Source organism: Fundulus heteroclitus, unplaced genomic scaffold (genome assembly GCF_011125445.2).
Source record: "Fundulus heteroclitus isolate FHET01 unplaced genomic scaffold, MU-UCD_Fhet_4.1 scaffold_45, whole genome shotgun sequence".
NCBI lineage: Eukaryota > Metazoa > Chordata > Actinopteri > Cyprinodontiformes > Fundulidae > Fundulus > Fundulus heteroclitus.
This window is the reverse complement of record NW_023396868.1, coordinates 1,038,441-1,061,896: the sequence shown is the minus strand read 5'-3', so window position 1 is coordinate 1,061,896 and position 23,456 is coordinate 1,038,441. Positions and strand designations below refer to the sequence as shown.

General features: G+C 41.0%; 1 protein-coding gene across 7 annotated transcripts in view; it reads left to right on the top strand.

The window, feature by feature from the left end:
- The window catches only part of arhgap39 (Rho GTPase activating protein 39), a 283,987-nt gene that overhangs the window by 132,330 nt on the left and 128,201 nt on the right, over positions 1-23,456 (top strand). For 6 of the 7 annotated variants that reach the window (XR_004929431.1, XM_036131649.1, XM_036131645.1 and 3 more), the window contains exons 4-5: positions 11,928-12,092; positions 14,595-14,780. Coding sequence is in view for 6 of the 7 variants with exons in the window: in XM_036131649.1 (XP_035987542.1) it covers positions 11,928-12,092; positions 14,595-14,780 (351 nt within the window). In the remaining variant the exon portion in view is untranslated. The remainder of the gene's footprint in view (positions 1-11,927; positions 12,093-14,594; positions 14,781-23,456) is intronic. The other variant, XM_036131648.1, reaches the window with a different exon arrangement.

The window sequence follows — 23,456 nt, the reverse complement described above, 5'->3', positions numbered from 1 at the left end:
AATGCATGGGCAGGGCCTATTACTATGCACCTCTAAACGGTCTCTTTATTAATAAGGCGCCTGCCATAGCGTTTGCAATGAGGAGGAGTGCCTGAGGAGGAGTGCCTCCCATGCAAATGCAGCATCAGAAAAAGGTTCTTTGAGGAGCCTGATGTGTAAATGAAAACCAGGACGAAAGTATAAGATTTCAATTGAAATTATATTAAATATTAACAATAAACATAACGGAAAAACATACAAAATAACCACAAATTTACAGGGTCATTGTAGACTTGTATTCCATTGTTAATGAAATTAATTCAAATTTTCTAAATTTCCTTTCCCCAAAGAAAAAACAGAAAAGGGAAAAATAATGCAGTCTTTTTAAACAGGAGAAAGGAATAAGGGAACTGTCCAGGATCCACGTGATGGAAAGGAAAAATAACACAGTCCAAAAAAATGCAAAGTCCCCTCCAAGATTCCAGAGGAAAATACAGGCAGGGGTCGTAACTACCACACAGGTAGTTCAGGGTAGCTCGCCATCTTGAATTTATTCAGTCCATAAAAAACCTGACCGCTGAAATATTTTTTAAACTGCAGAGATTATCCAAATGGTTGAATTGTTTGGTCTCCAACAGATCCTTGCCACAGCCACAGTGGAGGAAGAGGAAGTGACACGTTGTAGCCCCATGACATATAGGAAGCAACCTCAGAAGGAAGTTGGCCCAAAAAATAAAATACCCTCAGGAAACAGGGGTTACACCTGCCTTGCATGTGCAATGAGGAGGCAGTGCTGTGCGAAGCATTATTAATATTCCAGTTTTTTGTGCGTTAATGCAGCCCGAACCGTAGCGTGCACCCCCACAATATAGGCATCAAAACCTGTGGCTCGATCTCGAGATGTGTGCTACTACTTTTATTGGGATTTCGAGTTACCATGGCAACAAAATTAGCGAAAAACCAACCCCCAAAAAACCCATATTAAACAATGGAGTCGGGTAGAAAGAAAGCCTCAAAAAAGCCTCCAAATGACCATTTTCAACGCTGTACTGTGTCGTCATGCTTTCACCTACGAACACCGTTTAACTTCCAGTTTGTAGATATATCTGTGAACTACTCAGAAGTGAAAACGGCATGTGGATATCTTTTATCGTCTCCTCACAGTTACTCCTCAAAGCTCATGTCCAAAAATCAGCGAAGTCATCGTTTACAATGAAAGTCAATGACGGAATTCTCCAACCGCTAGAGTGGCCCACTCCAGCTTTTTTTAAAATTTCAAAACTCCGAACAACTTGAGCCTACTCGCTCAATTTTCACTCTACGTAGACAAATTATACATCAAAACGTAGGTATTTTTGTCAGGATTCGGAAAATGTAACCCTCATTGGTGTGGCATTTATAGATTTTTCGCACATCACCTCAGACCGACACAAACCCGAAACCTCCCCCGTTCATTTCCTATGGAGCGGTTTTGAAAAATGACATCTGAAAATCCAAAACATCACATGTTTTCGCATCGTCACTACTCCTAAACCGTTCTATGTACAGACACGAGACTTTCACACATGAATGTCCCAACCCTTCTGGCACTCACAAAAAAGGAATTTTGTGGATAACTGTTACGGTTTTTCCGCAGGAACAATTTGTTCGGGAGTAGCGAATGTGCAAAATTGCTGGTGAAAGAATTATTTTGATATCTCTTACACTTTTTGAGTTACAGCGATTTGTTCGGGACCCTTTTTAGAGGATTTCTAAAAATCCATAAAAATCCCATTTAGATCATAATTGTTTACGCCTTTATTAAACTTTTTCTAGCAAAAAACGATAGCTTTTCTTCTTCCCCTATCCGTTACGAACTAAACGCAGAAAAAATTACGTCTACCATTTATGGATCAGGAGATGAAGCGTTGTTCAGGGCAAAGTTCTCCATTATAATCCAATGAGACTTTTTGTGACCAAAGTGTCTGCACTTCTGTTGACGGCCGCTGCAGGTGTGTGAGTGAGTTTCCATGACGACGGAACTCTGAGGCCCAGAGGGAGAAGCTCCATTGGAATACAATAGCAACTTTCGACGCCCGCTGCAGCGGCTGTGATTAATGTAGGAATCTGAAATTCGCACAGTCACTTCCTCTTAACATTTTAAAATTTTCATGTGACTTTCAGCCATGTGTCACTTTTCTGTCCCATTTGGGATTTCACATGCTTTCCTATTGGGCCTTTGCTTCCAACAGGACCTGGCATGATAACCAGACACGACCCAATTGGCCAATACAGCACCACCCACCTGTGGGAAATGGCGCTACTGACAATTTTGGTCAAATGTTGAGTTCTGGGCCCAGATGTGGTGAGGCTAAGTTGCTAAAGGAGGCCAATCTGACCCATGAACTTTGGTCACGTTTGGTGACATTAAGTATTGGCACCCCTATTTGAGGCACTTCCCAGTACAGGATTTGGACCAAACTAACAGAGTACACTCAACCAGTGATACCAAACACAACCATGTTAGCGGCTAACGGTTAGCATGTTGCTAACCGGAAGTAGCTCTAGGAAGGTCTCACCAACTTCTGCTTCACAGAGTCTGTTCTTACTTTAGAGAGAAAGCTCCGCTAGAAATTTGGGCTACGTCGCATAAAGCATCTCCAAGCTATGAGGTGTCAAACATCCAATGCTTTTCAATGGGGGACCAAACCCCTTATGGTCCCAATAATGCATGCCTATAGACCAGTTCATTGTTATTGTTTTGAGGCGGGTTTTTCGCGCATGCGCGCCGGACCGGTAGGCAAAAGACGAACACAATGGCGGACGCAAACAGAGAAACTGAGGAGTTCTCCGCGTATTTTTCTTCTTTAGATAACGTACTACACGATCGTTTTAAGAGTAAGTTGATGGTTGATGGTATCAGATTGCCAGATCCACACAGCAAAAGCCTTAAGGGACGGAGCGAGTCTGTGAAATGCTGGCCAAGCGCTCCGTACCATGACATACAGCTGCCTTATAAACACGGCAGGCCAGTACAGACAGAGAGCACGAAAGCCATGAAACCACTGGACGGCTACAATTATTTTAAATCGGGAAAAAGGCTCCAGCAACGCCCGCGACGCCATGAGGGATTAAGCGGTCAGAAAATGGATGGATGGATGGATGTTGTTCACACATGTTTGTGCAACAGCACAAAGCGGCGTCGGACACAGGCCGCGTCTCAGCAGAGGCCCGGTAGGTTAAAAAAATAAATAATTTCACTACGGATTATTTAGGTGTTTTTGTCTTGTTAAAATGGGTGGCGGTGTCGGCGACATTGCAGCGTAAACACAAGTACTAGCGCCCGTGAACCGGGGCGTAATGGCAACAGCAGCTGCTGTAGCCTCTGCTGCTAGCTGCTGCTAGCCGGCCCGGCCCGTGTAGCCGGGCCGGGGCGCCGGCCCGTGTAGCCGGCGGCGCCGGCCCGTGTAGTGTTTACGCAGCAGCCGCTGGCTGCTGCCGCAGCCCGTGAACTGGCAGAGCAGCCGCTGCCTGCTCCGCCGCTGCTGCTTGGCTGCTGCTGCTACCGCTTCTCCGGCCCGTGTAGTGTTTACGCAGCAGCCGTTGTCTGAAGCAGCAGCAGCCGTTGCTGCTTCTGCTTCAGACAACGGCTGCTGCTGCTACCGCTTCTCCGGCCCGTGTAGCGATCTGTGTACCCTCCGCCGCTATTTAAGTAGAACAATGACTAGAGCAGAATTAAGTTGTATTTACCGGAGATGAAGTGTAGACTGCAAATTCTGTCGTAGTATGATCGCTCCCCCAGTCCATTGGGATTATCTGCCTGCGCTCTTTTCATTGAAAATATCAATTTCTTTCTTCGTCCTTTCTCCTTCGGTAAACGACAGAAACGTACATCCAACGATTTGAAATGCCTCTCTGTGCAACCGGGAGCACAACAAGTCGTAGGCATTGCTTAGATTCCATAAATAAACGAAGTAAAAGTACGCTCTAAATCACCCGTTTTGTCATGTAGTAGACGAGAACAGTACTGTTTTCTGCCTACCAGCGGGACCCGGATGTAGCGCTGACGTCACGCGGGACGTCACGCGTGAACTACCCTATATATGGTGGTCCAGTATAGCTCAGATGAAAAGTGCAGGCTTTGCATGCAAGAGGTCGTGGGATCGAAACCCGGTGTGGGAGACTTTTGAGTTTTGTATTATAATTTTGTATTTTGTATTATAATCCCCACAGTGTGTATATCAAAACGTGTGCTGATCACATGAAGTATTTTGTTGTACCACCCGCCATTTTGAGTTACCATGGGAACGATATAAACAACGTATTTTCTCCCTATTTGAGGCACATCCCAGTACAGGATTTGGACCAAACTGACAGTACAATCACCCGGTGGTACTGAACACAACCATGCTAGCGGCTAACGGTTAGCATGTTGCTAACCGGAAGTAGCTCTAGGAAGCTTGTACAAACTCCTGCTTGACAGATTTGGTGAATTTTAGGATTTTCTCCCTTTTTAGGCACTTCTCAGTACAGAATTTCAGCCAAACTAACAGAGTAACATCACCCGGTGATACTGAACACAACCATGCTAGCGTCTAACCGTTAGCATGTTGCTAACCAGAAGTAGCTTTAGGAAGGTCCTATCAACTTCTGCTTAGCCAGGGTTCTTCTGCTTTTACAGACAGAGAGAGGGCTGCAGCTGTCAGTGAGTCTCCATGACACGCTGCTAGCAAGAGGCTCCTAGGAGGTCCATTGACTTAACATGGCACCTTTCGATGGCTGCTGCGGGGGCTGTGAAGGCCGTAGGAAGCTGAAATTCGCAGTGTTGCTTCCTGTTGCTATTTCTGACGGTACGGTACGCACCAAGTGGAAGACGCCTTACTAAATTTCTTCAGAAATTTTCTAGTTAGGCGCCTGCCATAGCATTTGCAATGAGGATAAAGTAGTAGCACACCATTCCAGACCGAGCCACACGTTTTGATACCTATATTGTGGGGGTGCACGCTACGGTTCGGGCCGCATTAACGCACGAAGAAACTGGAATATTAATAATAAAGAGTCCGTTTAGAGGTGCATAGTAATAGGTGCCTCCATGCATTTGCATTGGAGGCAGTGCTGTGCAAAGCACAGCACTGCCTCCCAATGCAAATGCATGGGCAGGGCCTATTACTATTCACCTCTAAAGGCGTCTCTTTATTAGGCGCCTGCCATAGCATTTGCAATGAGGAGGCAGTGCTGTGCTTCGCACAGCACTGCCTCCAATGCAAATGCATGGAGGCACCTATTACTATGCACCTCTAAACGGACTCTTTATTATTAATATTCCAGTTTCTTCGTGCGTTAATGCGGCCCGAACCGTAGCGTGCACCCCCACAATATAGGTATCAAAACGTGTGGCTCGGTCTGGAATGGTGTGCTACTACTTTTATTGGGGTTTCGAGTTACCATGGCAACAAAATTAGCGAAAAACCAACCCCCAAAAAACCCATAATAATCAATGGAGTCGGGTCGAAAGAAAGCCTCAAACATGCCTCAAAATGACCATTTTCAAAGCTGTACTGTGTCGTCATGCTTTCACCTATGAACACCGTTTAACTTCCAGTTTGTAGATATATCTGTGAACTACTCAGAAGTGAAAACGGGATGTGGATATCTTTTATCGTCTCTTCACAGTTACTCCTCAAAGCTCATGTCCAAAAATCAGCAAAATCATCGTTTACAATGAAAGTCAATGACGGAATTCTCCAACCGCTAGAGTGGCCCACTCTAGCTTTTTTAAAGATTTCAAAACTCCGAACAACTTGACCTTACTCGCTCAATTTTCACTCTACATAGACAAATTATACATCAAAACGTAGGTATTTTTGTCAGGATTCGGGAAATGTAACCCTCATTGGTGTGGCATTTATAGATTTTTCGCAAATCACCTCAGACCGACACAAACCCGAAACCTCCCCCATTCATTTCCTATGGAGCGGTTTTGAAAAATGACATGTGAAAATCCAAAACATCACATGTTTTCGCATCGTCGCTACTCCTAAACCGTTTCATGTATAGGCATGAGACTTTCACACATGAATGTCCCGACCCTTCTGGCACTCACAAAAAAGGAATTGTTTGGATAACTGTTACGGTTTTGCCGCAGGAACAATTTGTTCGGGAGTAGCGAATGTGCAAAATCCTAAAAACGCTTTGGAGCTGCATTTTCCCACATCAACCGATTTTTGTACAAACATAAAAATGAGCTTCATGGTCCTCAAAAGCCGGCTGATACTCATGGTAAAAGAATTATTTTGATATCTCTTATACTTTTTGAGCTACAGCGATTTGTTCGGAACCGTTTTAAGAGGATTTCTGAAAATCCATAAAAATCCCATTTAGATCATAATTTTTTACGCCTTTATTAAACTTTTTCCAGCAAAAAACGATAGCTTTTCTTCTTCCCCTATCCGTTACGAACTAAACGCAGAAAAAATTACGTCTCTACCATTTATGGATCAGGAGATATGAAGCGTTGTTCGAGGCAAAGTTCTCAATTATAATCCAATGGGACTTACTGTGAGCAAAGTGTCTGCACTTCTGTAGGCGGGCCGCTTGCAGGTGTGTCAGTGAGTTTCCATGACGACGGAACTCTGGGAGCCAGAGGGAGAAGCTCCATTGGGATACAATGGCAACTTTCAACGCCCGCTGCAGCGGCTGTGATTAATGTAGGAATCTGAAATTTGCACAGTCACTTCCTCTTGACATTTTAAAATTTTCATGTGACCTTCAGCCATGTGTCAATTTTCTGTCCCATTTTAGATTTCACATGCTTTCCTATTGGGCCTTTGCTTCCAACAGGACCTGGCATGATAACCAGACACGACCCAATTGGCCAATACAGCACCACCCACCTGTGGGAAATGGCGCTACTGACAATTTTAGTCAAATGTTGAGTTCTGGGCCCAGATGTGGTGAGGCTAAGTTGCTAAAGGAGGCCAATCTGACCCATGAACTTTGGTCACGTTTGGTGACATTAAGTATTGGCACCCCTATTTGAGGCACTTCCCAGTACAGGATTTGGACCAAACTAGCAGAGTACACTCACCCAGTGATACCAAACACAACCATGTTAGCGGCTAACAGTTAGCATGTTGCTAACCGGAAGTAGCTCTAGGAAGGTCTCGCCAACGTTTGCTTCACAGAGTCTGTTCGTACTTTAGAGAGAAAGCTCCACAAGAAATTTGGGCTACGTCGCATAAAGCATATCCCAGCTATGGGGTGTCAAACATCCAATGCTTTTCAATGGGGGATTAAACCCCTTATGGTCCCAATACTGCATGCCCATATATGGCGGTCCAGTATAGCTCAGATGGAAAGTGCAGGCTTTGCATGCAAGAGGTCGTGGGATCAATTCCCGGCGTGGGAGACTAAGAGTTTTGTATTATAATCCCCACAGTGTGTATATTAAAACATGTGTGCTGATCCCATGAAGTATTTTTTTTTACCACCCGCCATTTTGAGTTACCATGGCAACGTTATAAACAACGTATTTTCTCCCTATTTGAGGCACTTCCCAGTACAGGATTTGGACCAAACTGACAGAGTACACTCACCCGGTGATACTGAACACAACTATGTTAGCGGCTAACGTTAGCATGTTGCTAACCGGAAGTAGCTCTATGAAGCTCCTACAAACTTCTGCTTGACAGATTTGGTGAAATTTAGGATTTTCTTCCTTTTTAGGCACTTCTCAGTACAGGATTTCAACCAAACTAACAGAGTAACATCACCCGGTGATACTGAACACAACCATGCTAGCGGCTAACCGTTAGCATGTTGCTAACCAGAAGTAGCTTTAGGAAGGTCCTATCAACTTCTGCTTAGCCAGGGTTTCTTCTGCCTTTACAGACAGAGAGAGGGCTGCAGCTGTCAGTGAGTCTCCATGACAACGCTGCTAGCAAGAGGCTCCTAGGAGGTCCATTGACTTAACATGGCACCTTTCGACGGCCGCTGCGGGGGCTGTGAAGGCCGTAGGAAGCTGAAATTCGCAGTGTTGCTTCCTGTTGCTATTTCTGACGGTACGGTACGCACCAAGTGGCAGGCGCCTTGCTAAATTTCTTCAGAAATTTTCTAGTTTTAGCTGATACAATTCTAGTGAATGTTACCCCTTAACGCCTGGTGTTGCTAATTTGCGACCAAACAATTCTGGCTTTTACTTATTTTACTTCATCTAGATCCACTATTTAACTTTTTTTTCGTTTTTATATTTAGATTTATTTTCCCTGTATTATTTTTTCGTTATATAATTGCAAATAAAATCTGGCAGTAAGGGGATAACAATTTAGACAAATAAATGATAAAAATAATGATGATTTCTCAATATTACAGTTTGGCTTCTCAACACAACATTAGTGATAGTGAAAGTAGTGATTTAAGTCAGTTATTTACAGGGTTTGTACACATTTAACTATTCAATTCAAATTACTAAAGTTACAAAGATAAGCTTATATCAAGTCTTACAAATATAAAATTTTATATTTAAACATATTCGTCAATCTGCTGACAAGCGTTTGTTTAATAACTGGTATATTATGATCAGTAGCAGGCCCCTGGGTGAAAATAATAGCAGGTAAATGTTACCTCCCCACTGCGCTCTCCCAGCCTGAGAAAAATTTGTCGCCGGTTTTGCTGCCGCCAAAGCCGTCTAAACCGACACTCTCCTCCTCCCATAACAAGTAAATAAAAAAAAAAATAAAAAAAAAATTTCCACATCCATGTTTTTTTCATCTGGCGCTGTTTTTCCCGGGCTTGGGGTAGACGTGATGACGTCGTGTCGCAACCAGGAAGTGCTCCAAAGGCTAGACCGTTCTATTCACCAACGGTTGAGGATCCTCCGGAGCATCCTCCGATGGCTGGGTCCTCCTAAGGCTGTGTAGGCTGGGTCCTTCAAAGGACGCAGCCGCCGAATTGAGACGCAGCTAATGTTGCTCTACTTATGATTTACAAGTATAATGGATCATAATAAAATATTGGTATGACAAAACACTACATTTATTTCTAAATATGAGTTTATAGGAAAACACTATGCAAGACATGAGGTATTCTTTACCCATTTCAATTTGAAACTCGGATTAAAAATCCTAAATGAACAAACAGCATCCAACGTTACACCAAATTCTGTGATGATCTTCTTTGTTTTGCAGTCTCGGTCTCCTGCAAATGTGCTGTGATATCTTACGTTCTTGCTGCTCTGACATGAGTCCACTCAAAAAGTTTAAGCTTTCTCCATCTTCCTCATCTTTTGCTAACATCAGCTGAAATCTAAGAATGCTTTCTAAAGATGCTATTTGTTCTGCTTGATTTCCTTCTAATCCAAAATCGGAAGCAAATCTGGAGTTGGTCCTGGTGAACATTTACTCCCACAGTGGAGCTCCGTAACAGTTGTGGTATAGTTCTTGAGAGACCCATTCCTTTCGGTCCATCTTCACCAGCCACAAAAACTCACATTTTCTTTCCAAAACAGCCATAAGTACCATACCATACCAACTTTATTTATGAAGCACTTTATACACCGACAGGACCAAAGGGCTGTACACAATCATAAAATACAATGCAATTATGAAATAGAAAGAATCAAATATAAAATACAAATTAGAAACAGACACAATAAAACAAACTGAAATCTCTCAGATTGTGCCAAAAGCCAAAGAAAAAAAAAAAAGAGTCTTAAGTTGAGACTTAAATATAGCAAGTGAAGAGGCCTGTCTTATGCTCAAAGGCAGATCGTTCTATAGCTTAGGAGCTGCCACAGAAAAAGCACGATCCCCTCTGAGCTTGCATTTTGTCTTTGGGACACCCCTGTACAGACAAAGACAGTCCTGTTACTGCTAACTGCAACAGAAGTTACAAACACCAACTGATTGTGAAAGGGGCCAAAACAGATGCTCAAAAGGTTGGGTTCGGACTAGCCTTGAGTCGCCAGTGCAGTGAACGAATCACTTACAACCCATTCTGTATGGACTTTGTTTTTTTTTCTGAGTGAAGAAATGCCATGTGTGCCATGTATGCTTGTGAAGTCATGAAAATGCGTGTTTCAGGCTCATTGCCCAAGCATTCTAAGAAGCTAAACTGAGGAAATGACTGATTGCAAATTTAGTATAATCATTTTAAATTAATTAGTGCAATAACATTAGATGTTAACTAGTTATGCCGAGAATTTAGGACCATCCTGTAATATTCAGAGGAAAAGGACCCAGAATTCAGCCAGACCAGCAGAGGTTTCTTTTTAAAGAAGCTTTTTAATCACAAAATCAAAAGAACAGAGGAAAAATCCAAACAGACTGTAGTACAAAAAGATGACACAAAAAATAAACAAACAAGCAGGGCAGACAAGGCAGGAACAGACCGGACAGAATGGCTCAGGTTTCTGGAGGGAAAGGGGTCAAAAATCCAAAAAGCAAACCAACATACAGAATTTGCAGGAGGAGACTCACCCATACTCAACATGACAACCTGGCACTGATGTCTGGTCTCAGCAGTTTATATGGAGGTGGAATCAGGTGAAACCGGTGAGAGGTGATTGCAGCAGGGGTGGAGTTAGGCAGGTGTGCAGAGTAAGTAATTAGACCAGACATCAGTGCTGAGGCTCAAAACAGGAACAGATCACAAATTCAAAACCTAAACTAAGAAGCATCTGAAGACATAACTAAAACAGTAAGCACAAACCTAAACAAGAATTCAGACTAGACAGAACTCAAAACAGCCAGATAATAAAAGACAGGAAAGAGAAGGAAAACTAAAACTAACATAAACCATAACAGAACTCAGAATATTACACATCCATGATTATAACTTTGTATGTGTATGTGAGAAGTGTGACATTATATCTCATAATTGTGATTGCATGTTATATCTATCCATCCATCCATTTTCTGACCCGCTTATGGGGTCGCGGATGCCTATCTCCAGCGTTCACTGGGCGAGAGGCGAAGTACACCCTGAACAGGTCACCAGTCTGTCGCAGGGCAACACAGAGACAAACAGGACAAACAATCATTCACACACACACACACAAGGACAATTAATGTAACAGTCATGTTTTTGGACTGTGGGCGGAAGCCGGAGTACCCGGCACGTATGCACAAGGAGAACATGCAAACTCCATGCAGAAAGACTCAGGGTTGGATTTGAACCCAGAACATTCTTGCTGCACCAGCGCTACCCACTGCGACACTGTGCAGCCCATGTTATATCTATGATTTTGTAAATCAAAATTATGATTCAACCTCAAAATTATGACATGCCATGTGTTATTTATCTGGAAGTATTTGGAATATGCTTCCATCATTTTTTGTACTTCAGGACAGCTTGAATATTGTTGGCAATTAGATTATTAGTATTACACACCGGTCTTTGTTGGTAGTAATAAAAAACACAAATAAGTAATGATTAAATTTTTGTTTAACCTTTCTTGACTACAAAAAGGCCTCAGGCCTCAGACATTTGTCTTTACATTAAAAGCCATGTTGAAATGCAGTTAATACCAACGTTGCCAAAGAAAAGGGGTTATTGACTATCTGATGCATACCTCAGATATCATATTTCTTTAAAATATTTGTTTTCTAATTCCTTTAATAGCCACTGTTTCTACACATTTTCTTCCATGGCTTTTAAACCATAAATGCTGTCAAACAATTATAACTGAAAGACTGCATCAGCCTGATTTCAATGTTTTTTTCGTACATTCTGGATTTCACTGTCGAATGGCATTAAAACGGCATCTTGTTTAAAGTTTAGCCTTGTTATTTTAATTTCCCATCACTTGTGGATGAATTTCACTAAAGACAGTGGGTAACCTCTGTATTGCATTAGAATACATCAGTGTATGTTATACACTCACTTCCATCTATCTGATAAATAAACTTTCTGCAACAGAGCAATACATGACAATGTTGTCTGTCTTCCTCTTTGTCTTTTGTTCCCAACAGTCGGAGGATCTTGGAGCCTGTGCCCAGTTTGAAGCCAGTCGAAATGCCAGGAATATGATGCCAAGTTCCAGCTGTGGCATTTTCACAGAATTTAACTTGAGAAAGCCTTCATCGGAGACTGACATTGAAAACTGGGCATCCAAGCACTTCAATAAACATACACAAGTACTTTTTCATTCAAGATCATTGTGTCTGTATACAATAAAATATTTTTCTCTTTTTTACAACACAAGTTTTGAAGTACGCTTGCACTCTGAAAAGGTTGCAAGTACCCGGTTTGATCTCCGCAGACTTGCTCTGTGGGTCCTTGAGCAAGACCCTTAGCCCCAGATTGCTCCCCAGGCAGGGTGATAGCTGCCCACTGCTCCCTAAGGGATTGATTAAATGCAAAAGACAAATTTCATTGGAATGTACAATTGCAATTACAAATAAAGATTTCTTATTATTATAGTCTCAAAATTTGTTTGTTTTTAGACACACAATTTTAGTCTGTAAAGACATACCTGACATGTTTCAGCATCTTTGTCAAAGTGACAAAGACATCGAAATCTATTAACTAATCATCAAAGGTAAAAGGCAAAACAATTATTTGAAAATAAGTGAATAACTGAAAAATAATAAATGTAGACCAGCTTTCTAGTCAATTAAACAGACAGTCAAAGGCTTTATTTTGATTCCAGCATTTGATAATTGTCAGCCAGCACCAGAAATTTATGTGAAATAAACAAATATTTGGATCAACTTGCACTGTGTGTAAGCAGATATGGAACATTCATGGGAAAATTCATATTTATGATCATTGCTGGGCCAACAAGGATGATGTGGGAGGAAAAACAAGGCTTTGTTCCTAGAATTGCAGGTATGGTACAGCCTCTAGCAACAAGTTAGCTTCTCCGAACAAAGTCATAAAACAGGACACCATGTGGAAAACAGTAGGGGTGTAAATCACTAGCTTTATCACAATACGTTTTTATATTGATTTGTTTAAATGACGATACAATTTTTGCAGATATCACAAAGTCTGTTACGATTTCTTTTTGATGTGATTGATATAATTTAATATCATCTGCCCGCCATATGCAAATATTTACATTTATTTTCACAAAAAAACCCAAATATGATTTTACCATTTTATTCCTAAGCAGGCATTTATAAAAACATTCTTCTAAATTGAAAATAAGTTATAAAAAATAATATGGTTTATTAATATAATATTAATAAACCACCTGTTCACTTTAGTCTCATTCCTTGTGAATTTCAAAATAAAGGTGCATCGTTAATAATTTTATTGGTATCTCGATGTGAATTGATGTATTTTTACACCCCTAGTAAAAAGCAGGGGGAAAGAAGGGAGACAAAGGAACGGTGAGCTCTGCACACTGAGGAAACTGTTCCAGGTCACTTTCAAGTACATCTAGCATCTAAATTCGGACTACTGGTTGACCTATAGTTGGCCAGTTGCTATACATACAGTAAAAGAACACAGGGAGATAAATCACATTCATAAGCTCTGAATACAACTCAGCTCATAGTCTGAGGCAATAGTTCAATACTTCAACCAAGAGGTGATGGTTTAGAATCAACCTACGTCTTAAACCTACTTATCCTGCCCAGGAAGAACAGTAACAAAATAAAATTATTTTACTTGTTGATGTCTTCTGCTGGCTGGGAAAGTTTTCTGAGGTTGGATGTGGGAGACACAGACAGCGTGCCCACTGGGTCTCAGTTTACTTCAATTCAGACGCTGATGAAAACCGCACGTAGTGGACTGGAAAATAGAAAAACAAAACAAGGATGCCTTTGTCTCCAAGTATAATGTCACATGGATTTTTTTGTACCAGGACTCACTTTGGATCCGAGCATCAATTGGTAAAAACAGTGTGAAATCACCTGGTTCCACAAAGTTGGATTATAAAGTTGCGCCAAGCTTTCGTCTTTGAAGGAATGAGCAGGTGGAGGGAGAACTTGTCGGCAAGTTCTCAATAACCCTGTTGAACGTGCTCTCAGAAAGTAAAATATTAAATGGCTTGTACAGTGCTTTATCAAGTCCGACGACCCCAATGTGTCATTCACCCATTCACACCCCGATGGTGGTGAGCTATGTTAGTAGTCACAGCTGTCCTGGGACTGGCAGACTGACAGAAGCAAGGCTGCCATACATTAGTGCTACCAGGCCCTCTGACCACCACCAGCTGGCAATGCAGGTAAAGTGTCTTGCCCAAGGACATAACAACTGAGATGGTCAGAGCGGGGAATCGAACCGGCAACCTGCCAGTTACAGGGCATACAAGTATGCTACTGAAGGAATTAGCACAATTTGAAGTCCTCTTCCTGCTTTTATGCTGCAATGGAGGAGCTAGGCTGCTGGGGATGTGGGCAGAATCCAGGAAAGCAGCTGCGAAGCCTGCTGGGACATGGAGTCACAAATTTTTCCTTGTGCATAAATCCATCATCAACCTTCTCTGTGCTTGAGCCCTTTCTAAATCATAACATGACAATAAATGTATACAGTGTATTGTTTGGAAGGTCTCCTCATAGCCTTTTCTTTTGTATAAGAATTAACAGTGAACTACATTATTATTATTATTATTATTGACCTTCACTTTAATATACTATTTTAGTAGAAAAGGCTGATTTGTTTCTGTGTTCCCTGTCTTGCTGCTGTAGGGTTTGTTTAGGAGAAAAGTTTCCATTGCCAACATGCTGGCTTGGAGCAGTGAGCCCATCAAGAAACCAATGATTGTGACTACAGATCGAGCCATAAAGAAGGAAGCTGTGGACATCTTTAAGCTCATTCAGACTTTTATGGGAGATCGTCGCTCCAAAGTGGACCCCCTTTCTTTGGCTCTGGAGGTTTGTGTACAGTATGCATCTGTGCTCTGTTCTAAAGGGCTGAGATATAACATTTAGCTGTTTTCACTCTCACTATAAATGCTATGTGACATGGTGGAACGGTGGTTAGCACTCTTGCCTCACAGCAAGAAGGTCCTGGGTTTGATTCCCAGGCTCAGCAGGGGGCCTTTCTGTGTGGAGTTTTGCATATTCTCCCCGTGTCTGCGTAGATTTTCAACGTGTGCTCCAGTTTCTTCTAGACATCCTGGTCAGGTCAGCCATTAGTGGCAGCAGCTTAGGCTAACCCGTCATCACTCTATGTAATTTAGTTGTATGTACCTTAGTTTTCTCCACGTTCAGGATCAGGCTGTTGTCTCTGCACCAGCCCACCAGCTGCTCCACCTCCTCTCTGTAGTCCTGGTCGTTGTCGTCTCTGATCAGGCCCACCACCGTTGTGTCGTATGCAAACTTCACGATGTGATTGGTGGTGAAAATGGGGACGCAGTCATGAGTCATCAGGGGGAACAGCAGGGGGCTCAGGACGGAGCCCTGAAGGGAGCCCGTGCTGAGGGTGATGACATCAGTGGTGTTCTGTCCGACCCGGACTGACTGAGATCTGTTGGTGAGGAAGTCTAGAAGCCAGTTGCAAAGGGGTGTGCTGAAGCCCAGATGTTCTAGTTTTCCTACCAGGTGCTGTGGGATGATGGTGTTAAACGCTGAACTGAAGTCCAGGAACAGCATCCGCACATGCGTGTTCTTCTCCTCCAGGTGTGTCAGGCTCAGATGAAGAGCAGAGGAGATGGCATCCTCAGTGGAGCGGTTCCGCCGGTAGGCAAACTGGAACGGGTCTAGTGTTGAGTTTCAAATACTTGAAACCTCTGACAGGGGTCACCATGTCTGTGTAATTAAGAGTTATTTCTTTCTGGTTTGTAATCAACGCTGTCAGAGTCTTCTTTGGATTAAACTGACCACACACTGTACCACGTTTTACAAAATATTTCACCATGTCTAACAATTTTGGATGCCACCACTCCTTCAAATTCTCCAACATCTGTTTGACACCCACATGTCCTAATCTGTGTGCTTCAGAAAAAGCTCCTATTCTAATCCTGGAGGAAACACCATCTTCCATCAGGTCATTTTACAGCATCCTTGCTGCTCTAAGGCTCCTCTTCCATAGTCACCATCATCATGTTAAAAACCCTGCTCTCAGCCCTAGAGATAGTCCACCACAACATATACAGCTTTCAATCCTTGACAACCGTCTGTTAACAACTGTCTCACCTGAGGGCCTTCAATAGGACTGGCACCCAAATCTGGTCACACCTTTTCCATCCTGGACACCAGCTTCTCACATTGATGGGGTTCACCATTAGTCATGCACTCTGCCATGTTTATGCCTTTGTGTATGAATGTGATGTTGGATGACTCCAAGATTTTTGCAGTCATAGTGGAACTTTGTGAATTTACATAAACCACCACACTATGAGATATAAAATATATCCCATGACTAAATGACTAAATGAGCAGTCTTTTCAAATCAAGCTGGCTATTGCTGGTGCATGTTGTGTGCATTGCGGTGACGTTTTTCCTGTTACCCAACATCCATGATTTACGCTGGTGAATATTGTCAGTCATCCAGGTCATGGTCATTCCAAAAAAGATAAAAAACAAAATAACTGGACTTTTTTTTAAATGTTTGAAGACGTTTCGCTTCCTATCCAGAAAGCTATCTCAATTCAAAATTTCTGGAGTAGTGTGGAGTTCCAAGTTTTATAGTACTGCCCAACAAAGGCCTTGTAATGGCTTAGATAACATGCAAATTGAACTGAAACAGGTCCACCCTCTCAGTAATGGTGAGTCCTTAAGGTTATCTAACGTTATCTAAGCCAACATTACTGCATTTTTGCACAAATGCCTTTTTGCACCATAATTTTTGCACATAAACAATGATTGAACATTCTTCTGCACACTGTTTTTCTCCTGCATTGTTACATTCTGATCACTGCTGCACTTTATATTGTAATGTTGCCTTATCCCACCTGTAATCTCACTACACTGTCGTAAGCTGTATGCAACGAAATTTCGTTCTGTATGCACTCTGTATATACAAAATGACAATAAAGTTGTCTAAGTCTAAGTCTGAAAAGGAACTGGGGCATATAAAATTAATCCCATCTCCGTGGGACTTGCTGCCCATAATTGTGATGGGAGAGTAGTCAACATCTCCACTGCTTTATGGTGATCAGTGCGTTCCCGGCCATGGTAACGAGTCCAAAGCTCATGTTGTAAAAGAAACTTATCAGTTATATCACAGGGAATTGATAAGTATTAGTGGATTTTGAAAACAGCAAACCTGGAATGCTGGTAGGAGCCCAATCGGTGGTCTGAAGGAAACGTTTTACCATGCCCCCTAATTCCTTTGCCTGGTGCTCAACATGGAAACAGAAATATGTAAGAGGAAACGCTTCATCTGACATCATATACCTTTGTAGTTGTTCAGAAGTTAGCATCACTGCAGCTGCCACATCCTAAGGTGCCATATATTTGTTCCTAGAAGTGACTGTCCATGTTTTACCTTCAAGTTCAGCTGCAAAAGATTCTTAATACCAATCTGTGTGGTTCCTGTAGTAGAGCAGAGTGACGTGTGGCAGGTCAGGTGGGGACGGGTTGAAATTCAGACTTTGTATTCAGGTCCTCTATTACATACTCTATCTGAATTATTACATGTCAATCAAAACACGCAGCAGCCTCCCACCTGAAGAGCAGCTGCGCAACAGGATGCTCATAAAATTAAACAAAAAGAATCTTGATGCATATAGAAGATTACTGAAACTATGTCAAAGTAAAGAAAAAACTGTGGAATGGTTTATAATTAGGAAAGCCCAGAGAAAGGTGATTCTCAGGGAGATTTTGTGAAGTTTGCCCAAGATTTAAATGTAGCTTTAAAAGAGCAATAAGTAATAACTACACATAGTGGTTCAAATTGGAACAACACATACACAACAGCATGTCATTTCCTCAATGGTCCATTGCTGCTGTGAAAGCCCACAGATTTGTCTTACACAGGATAGGTATATGAGATTGTATTCTGTTCTATTTCTGGCCTGCTTCTCCTTCTCCTGCTTCAGTGTTTGCAGACTGCTGCTCTTTTGCAAAAAATGAAATACCAAATGCTGCATTTTCAGTTTTGGGAACCATGGGAACTCTCATGTGATTAGTTCAGGAACTAGGAAGTAAACACAGGCTACACACTGCACCAAAGTTGTTCCGGACCGTACCTCTGGGTTTCAAAGGAGAAGAACTTGACAAAGACATTGTTGATGGAGAGGGCCGATAGTTTATAAGGAATGTTATTTTCATCCTGGGTGACAAATAAAGATGATTTTAGTTAATTTTACAGTAAATTTCTTACTTATTGATCCTTTAATGTAGCGTTTAATACTATTATAGACTCAATTGGTTTTGCTCAAAATGTGCTTAGAAAATAAAACAATTAAATGCTAGTTATTGAACATTAGGTCTCTTTCTTAAAAATTTTGTTTGTGAATGACTTGATTTGTGATAATCATTTAGATTTATTTTGTCTCACTGAAACCTGGCTGCAAGACAAGTATGTCAGGATAAATGAGTCCATTCCTACTTATTTTAATTTTCACATTCCCAGAAATACAGCATGAGGAGGAGGAGAAGCAACCATCTTTCAGTCAGATTTATTAAGTAGTCCAAGGCCAAATAATAGCTACAATACTTTTAAACATTTAACCCTTACTTTCCCTCATTCAAACTGCAAAGCAATAAAACCACTTCTATGTGTTGTTTTTTAGATTTTGATTAAATTATATTCAACTTGTTTTGTATCATCCACTAGGCCTTTACTCTGTTTTTAGATCAGTTATCAGACTTCTTGTCTGGTTTAATGTTAAATACTGGCAAGTTTATTATAGTGGGGGATTTTAACATTCAAGTCTACACTGAATGTGTTTACCTTAACGTAGCCTTTAATATTATACTACACTCAATTTGATTTGCTCAATGTTAGGAAATTGGAGGTAGATTAGTGCTCTACACATCTCGAGTCTACTGTATAAAAAGACACCCGCAAAGTTTGAGCAGCATAGGTTTCCTCATTACAGCCATAGTTGGTAATTGTGTTCAATTCAATTCAATTTTATTTATATTGCGCCAATTCACAACACATGTCATCAAGGCACTTTACAAAGTAAAATTCAATCAAATCGTACAGACAGATAGGTCAAAAAATTTCCTGTCTAAGGAAACCCAGCAGATTGCAGTTGAGTCACTATTCAGAGCACTGAACCACAGTGGACAGTTGCCTGGATTGTTGATGCCTTTTCAGCAATCCCTCATACTGAACATTAAAAGAGCCACAGATGATAGGAAAATTCCCCTATAACAAAAAAGCAGAACATGGCTCGGTGTGAATGGTCATCTGCCTCGACCAACTGGGGCTTATATATGGGGTAAGATCACTTCCTAAATAGACTTGTCCATAAAAGGATAGTTGTGTCCATATTAGTCAGAAGTTGTGCATAACAAACATTTGTAAACTCATAATAATTTAAATCGCATTCAAAAGATACAACATACAGTTTAAATAGTTACAACTTCAATAACTAATAAATATACATTTCAAGTTTAAATTTGTGCTTTACTCTTTATGAACACAAACAGCAGTGGCTGCTTGAGAATACAGATTTTTTCTTTGAGAATACGAATTCACAACAGTGGTGTGACGTCACGGTTTCCAAGGCTGGTTAATGGAGCACAGAGAACATGCGTTCTTCAGACTGACCGTCTCAGAATGCACCGCGGCCGCAGCTTGATTCCAGACAGCGCAAACAGAGCTCACAGTGGTAAGTTAAACATTCCCTTTTCTGCTGCTGTTGTTCTTCAAAAGTACGTTTTCAGATCGTTTGAGGCAAGAACATTATACTTTTAAGCTTCCCTATGTGGTCTGTTTACAGAGTTAGTGCGTAATTTTAATAAAAAGTCCAACGTTGAGCGTCTGTGCCAACTGGTAGGTTTTTTAAGATTGACAGCCTATTTCCTACTTTTATCTTTAAAAAAACAACATTGAGGATGGTATTAAACATGTGATCACGTTGAAATTGTGACTATTTATCTGTAAATAATTAAAATGAAAACATAATTTTTATATATTAGTAACAGTAAAGGGAGTACAGTTAAGCTACTTTGTTGCACACACTAACCTTCACAGCATTGTTCATTAAGGAAAAGTTATTTCTGTCTGCCCGCCTTTACAGTGATTAATCTATAAATTATGTGCAGTTAGTTCAGTTAATTCTTTCAGTGAAATGGTAGAAATACCAGAGAAGGAAAGCCATTTGTTACATTTACTACTATACATTTTACCTTTTCTTTCTTGAGAACAATAATAATCTGCATGTTAACCACATATAGTTTTGTGGTGTGAAAAGGTGAAAATTGAAAAAACAATTATGGTAACATTTGGCTTTTTTTATTTACAGGAAGAAAAAGAAACAAAATATGTGAGGATAAACACTTCTGTGCCAATCCTTCAAATATTTTTTAATGAAGGGGACCTGAAACCAGCCGTCAGGCTAAGAAGGGCCACCATCGTCCTCCTCCTTCAGCTGCTACCCATCCAGAAGGTCCATGGATGGCCACAGGAATTAGAGGTGCTAGTGACCCTCTTCTGGCTGGCCTGCGGTGCATCCTATAGGGAAACAGCTTGCCAGTAAGATCTCTTACCTTCTTGTCCTTAAATAGAGCCAGCAGTGACACACAATTGATACATAGATTATATTAATTGAATAGAAGATTAAGACATATCAGCATATTACCTAAATTACAAGTTAATTTTATATTTGGTACAGTTCAGGTGGAGGCACGCTACAACAGGCACCACGCCAAGGCGAGAAACATCATCGGGCGTGTCTTTGGTGGTCTGAAGACACAGTGGCGTTTCATCTTCTTAAGGGTGCTGGTGGTCCGCCTGACGTTTGCCCCAAAAGTAATCGCCGCCTGCTGCATCCTCCACAATATTAGTATAGAGGCAGGTGACCAGCTAGACATGGAGGACGAGGAGGTGGACCCAGAGGAGGACGGCCATCCGGCGGCTGAAGACAGGGAGCTGCTGCAACTGGCTGCATGTTTAAGTGAACATGACTACATCTGACCTAACGTAGATCAGTTGGAGTCATGTCCACATGCTGCTTCATTTCATTTTTTTCACCACCTGTAAAAATACATAAAATAATCAGTAAATTAATTTCCATTCCAACTATTTTTTTTGTATGTTTGTAGGTGTTGTCTATTTGTATAAGATGTTAATAGAAGTATTTATTTGTTTTAAACCACGTTAGTAACTGTTAATTTGATGAATATGTTACACCTTCATTCTGTTCCAAAGTTAAAACATTTGTCTAAAATAAATACCTGTTTTTTATATATATTGTTACTATTGTTTTCTTTCCCTCTTTCCCCTCTCAATTCTTCGTGTCCTCACTCAGAGGAAACTCACTTAGATAGGAAAAACATTTATAGAATTTATTTATTTAAAGATTTTATATTAGGGCTGGACAAGATAGAAAAAAGCATATTGATAAAAAAAAGCATATTGATCGACAGAGAATTATCAAAAAGATTTAAAACCTGGCTTTTATAATATTGCTAAATGACTTAATTTTAATATATCACACACAAACACTCAATCCCAATTAAATTCTTATTTACCCAACATTTTTAACCATAACTCATTTTTTTTTTTAAAATAACTCAACTTAAGAGACCTGGGTGATGTTATTAAATACTGACAAAGAATAAACTAAAGTGTCCGGCGCTGTTAGAGAAAAACGTGAGTGGCGAGTAATTGTTTGAAGCCAGGTTTTTCAGCTGCAGACAACAACAGCATATCCATCACTTACTGCATGCCTGATGTCCTTACGCCGCTTGGACGCTTTGTCATTTTATCACAAAGAAGGGAGCCCAGTTTAGCTGCTATACCTGCTTTGTTATGGAAGAACTTCCAGAAGATTCCTAAGAAGATGACGCGGAGTCGCGCAGGACTGACACAGCTCGCGCTGCTGCGGCAGTGAGCGGCTGAGCGGCTTACGTGATGAAACAAGTTGATTGCATTACCAGACTTTGTTTTTACCGGTTCCTTGCAAATTTTACAGTTCACTGTGGTTTATTTCCGTCAGGCTGGCAAACTAGTAAAACCCCGTTTTGGGACAATTTCCTCCGCTGCTCTTTGCTGCGACATATTCACATGCTCTGTGTTGTGGTTTGAGAGGGCGGCGCTTTGCGACGGCGTGCCTGGGTCCGCAATTACGATTGGTTGAGAGGAAACAGTGACTGCAGCATCAACTAATATAGGCTCTATAACCAACTTTTATCAACCCTTTTTTCCCTTGTTGTGCCACACGTCTTTCGACTGATACATATTGTTACGATAAATTATCGTCCAGCCCTATTTTATATGCTGCTGTCATCCTTGGGAGACATTTACAATTTATCCCAGCAATTATTGAGTTAATAAAGCAACACGCGTCAGTCTGATAAACACAAAACAAATAAATCAGACTCTTTTTTTAAATTACGCACCAACTCTGTAAATAGGGAAGCTTAAAAGTATAATGTTCTCGCCTCAAATGATCTGAAAACGTACTTTTGAAGAACAACAGCAGCAGAAAAGGGAGTGTTTAACTTACCACTGTGATCTCTGCGCTGTCTTCTTCTTCTTTTCTTTTTTTAATGGCGGTTGGCAAACAACTTATAGGTGCATTACCGCCACCTTCCAGAATGGAGTATGGATCAGACACTCTGCACTGTCTGGAATCAAGCTGCGGCTGCGTTGCATTCTGAGACGGCCAGTCTGACAATTTAAATTATGAGTTTACAAATGTTTGTTATGCACAACTTCTGACTAATATGGACACAACTATCCTTTCATCCTTCCTATTTAGGAAGTGATCTTACCCCATACTTAGAGAGGACAGAGCGGAAACGCAAATAAAGCACAAAAGCATACATTGATCCAGTGGTCCTTTTTATGTTATATGGTAATGGAAGATGTTCTGACCAAAAAACCATTAGGATAATCCTTATGTCAACATTTAATTGATTGAGTTGATGGATTATTTACTAACCCCCACCCCCTCATAGTACAAGGCCATTTCTCGAACTTCGATAGCGATTGAATCCTTTTCAACATGGCGTCTGAAAGAACCAAGCTTCAACCTATCATTTCTGAGACACCTGTCACCATAGACATAATATAAGAGTAGACGCGTCGTTGGGCGGGTTCTGCCTATGCTGCGATGCGTCAGAGCGTCCACCATCTTAAATGTGGCAAATCTGCAGTTACTCAGTCACTTAAACAGTATCAGAGGGACTTTAATCTCTGAATATACTTTGTATTCGTAGTATTTTTGTTTTTGTAATATTACAAGTTTATTTTCGTATCCCTTTAGCTTCATTCTCCTGAATTTATTCTCCTAAAGAATAAAAATATTTAAAATAATCTAACCTGGCCCTATTACTCCAGGAGTGAAATAATTCTGTAAACTGTGACTATTCTGGAAATGTTCCCCCTTAATTCTCATAATGTGACGTTTTTATCATAACAATATCACTTTTGTGTTTTTTTGTTTATTTTTACTTTATTGACCTAGGACTTTTTTTCCTCAT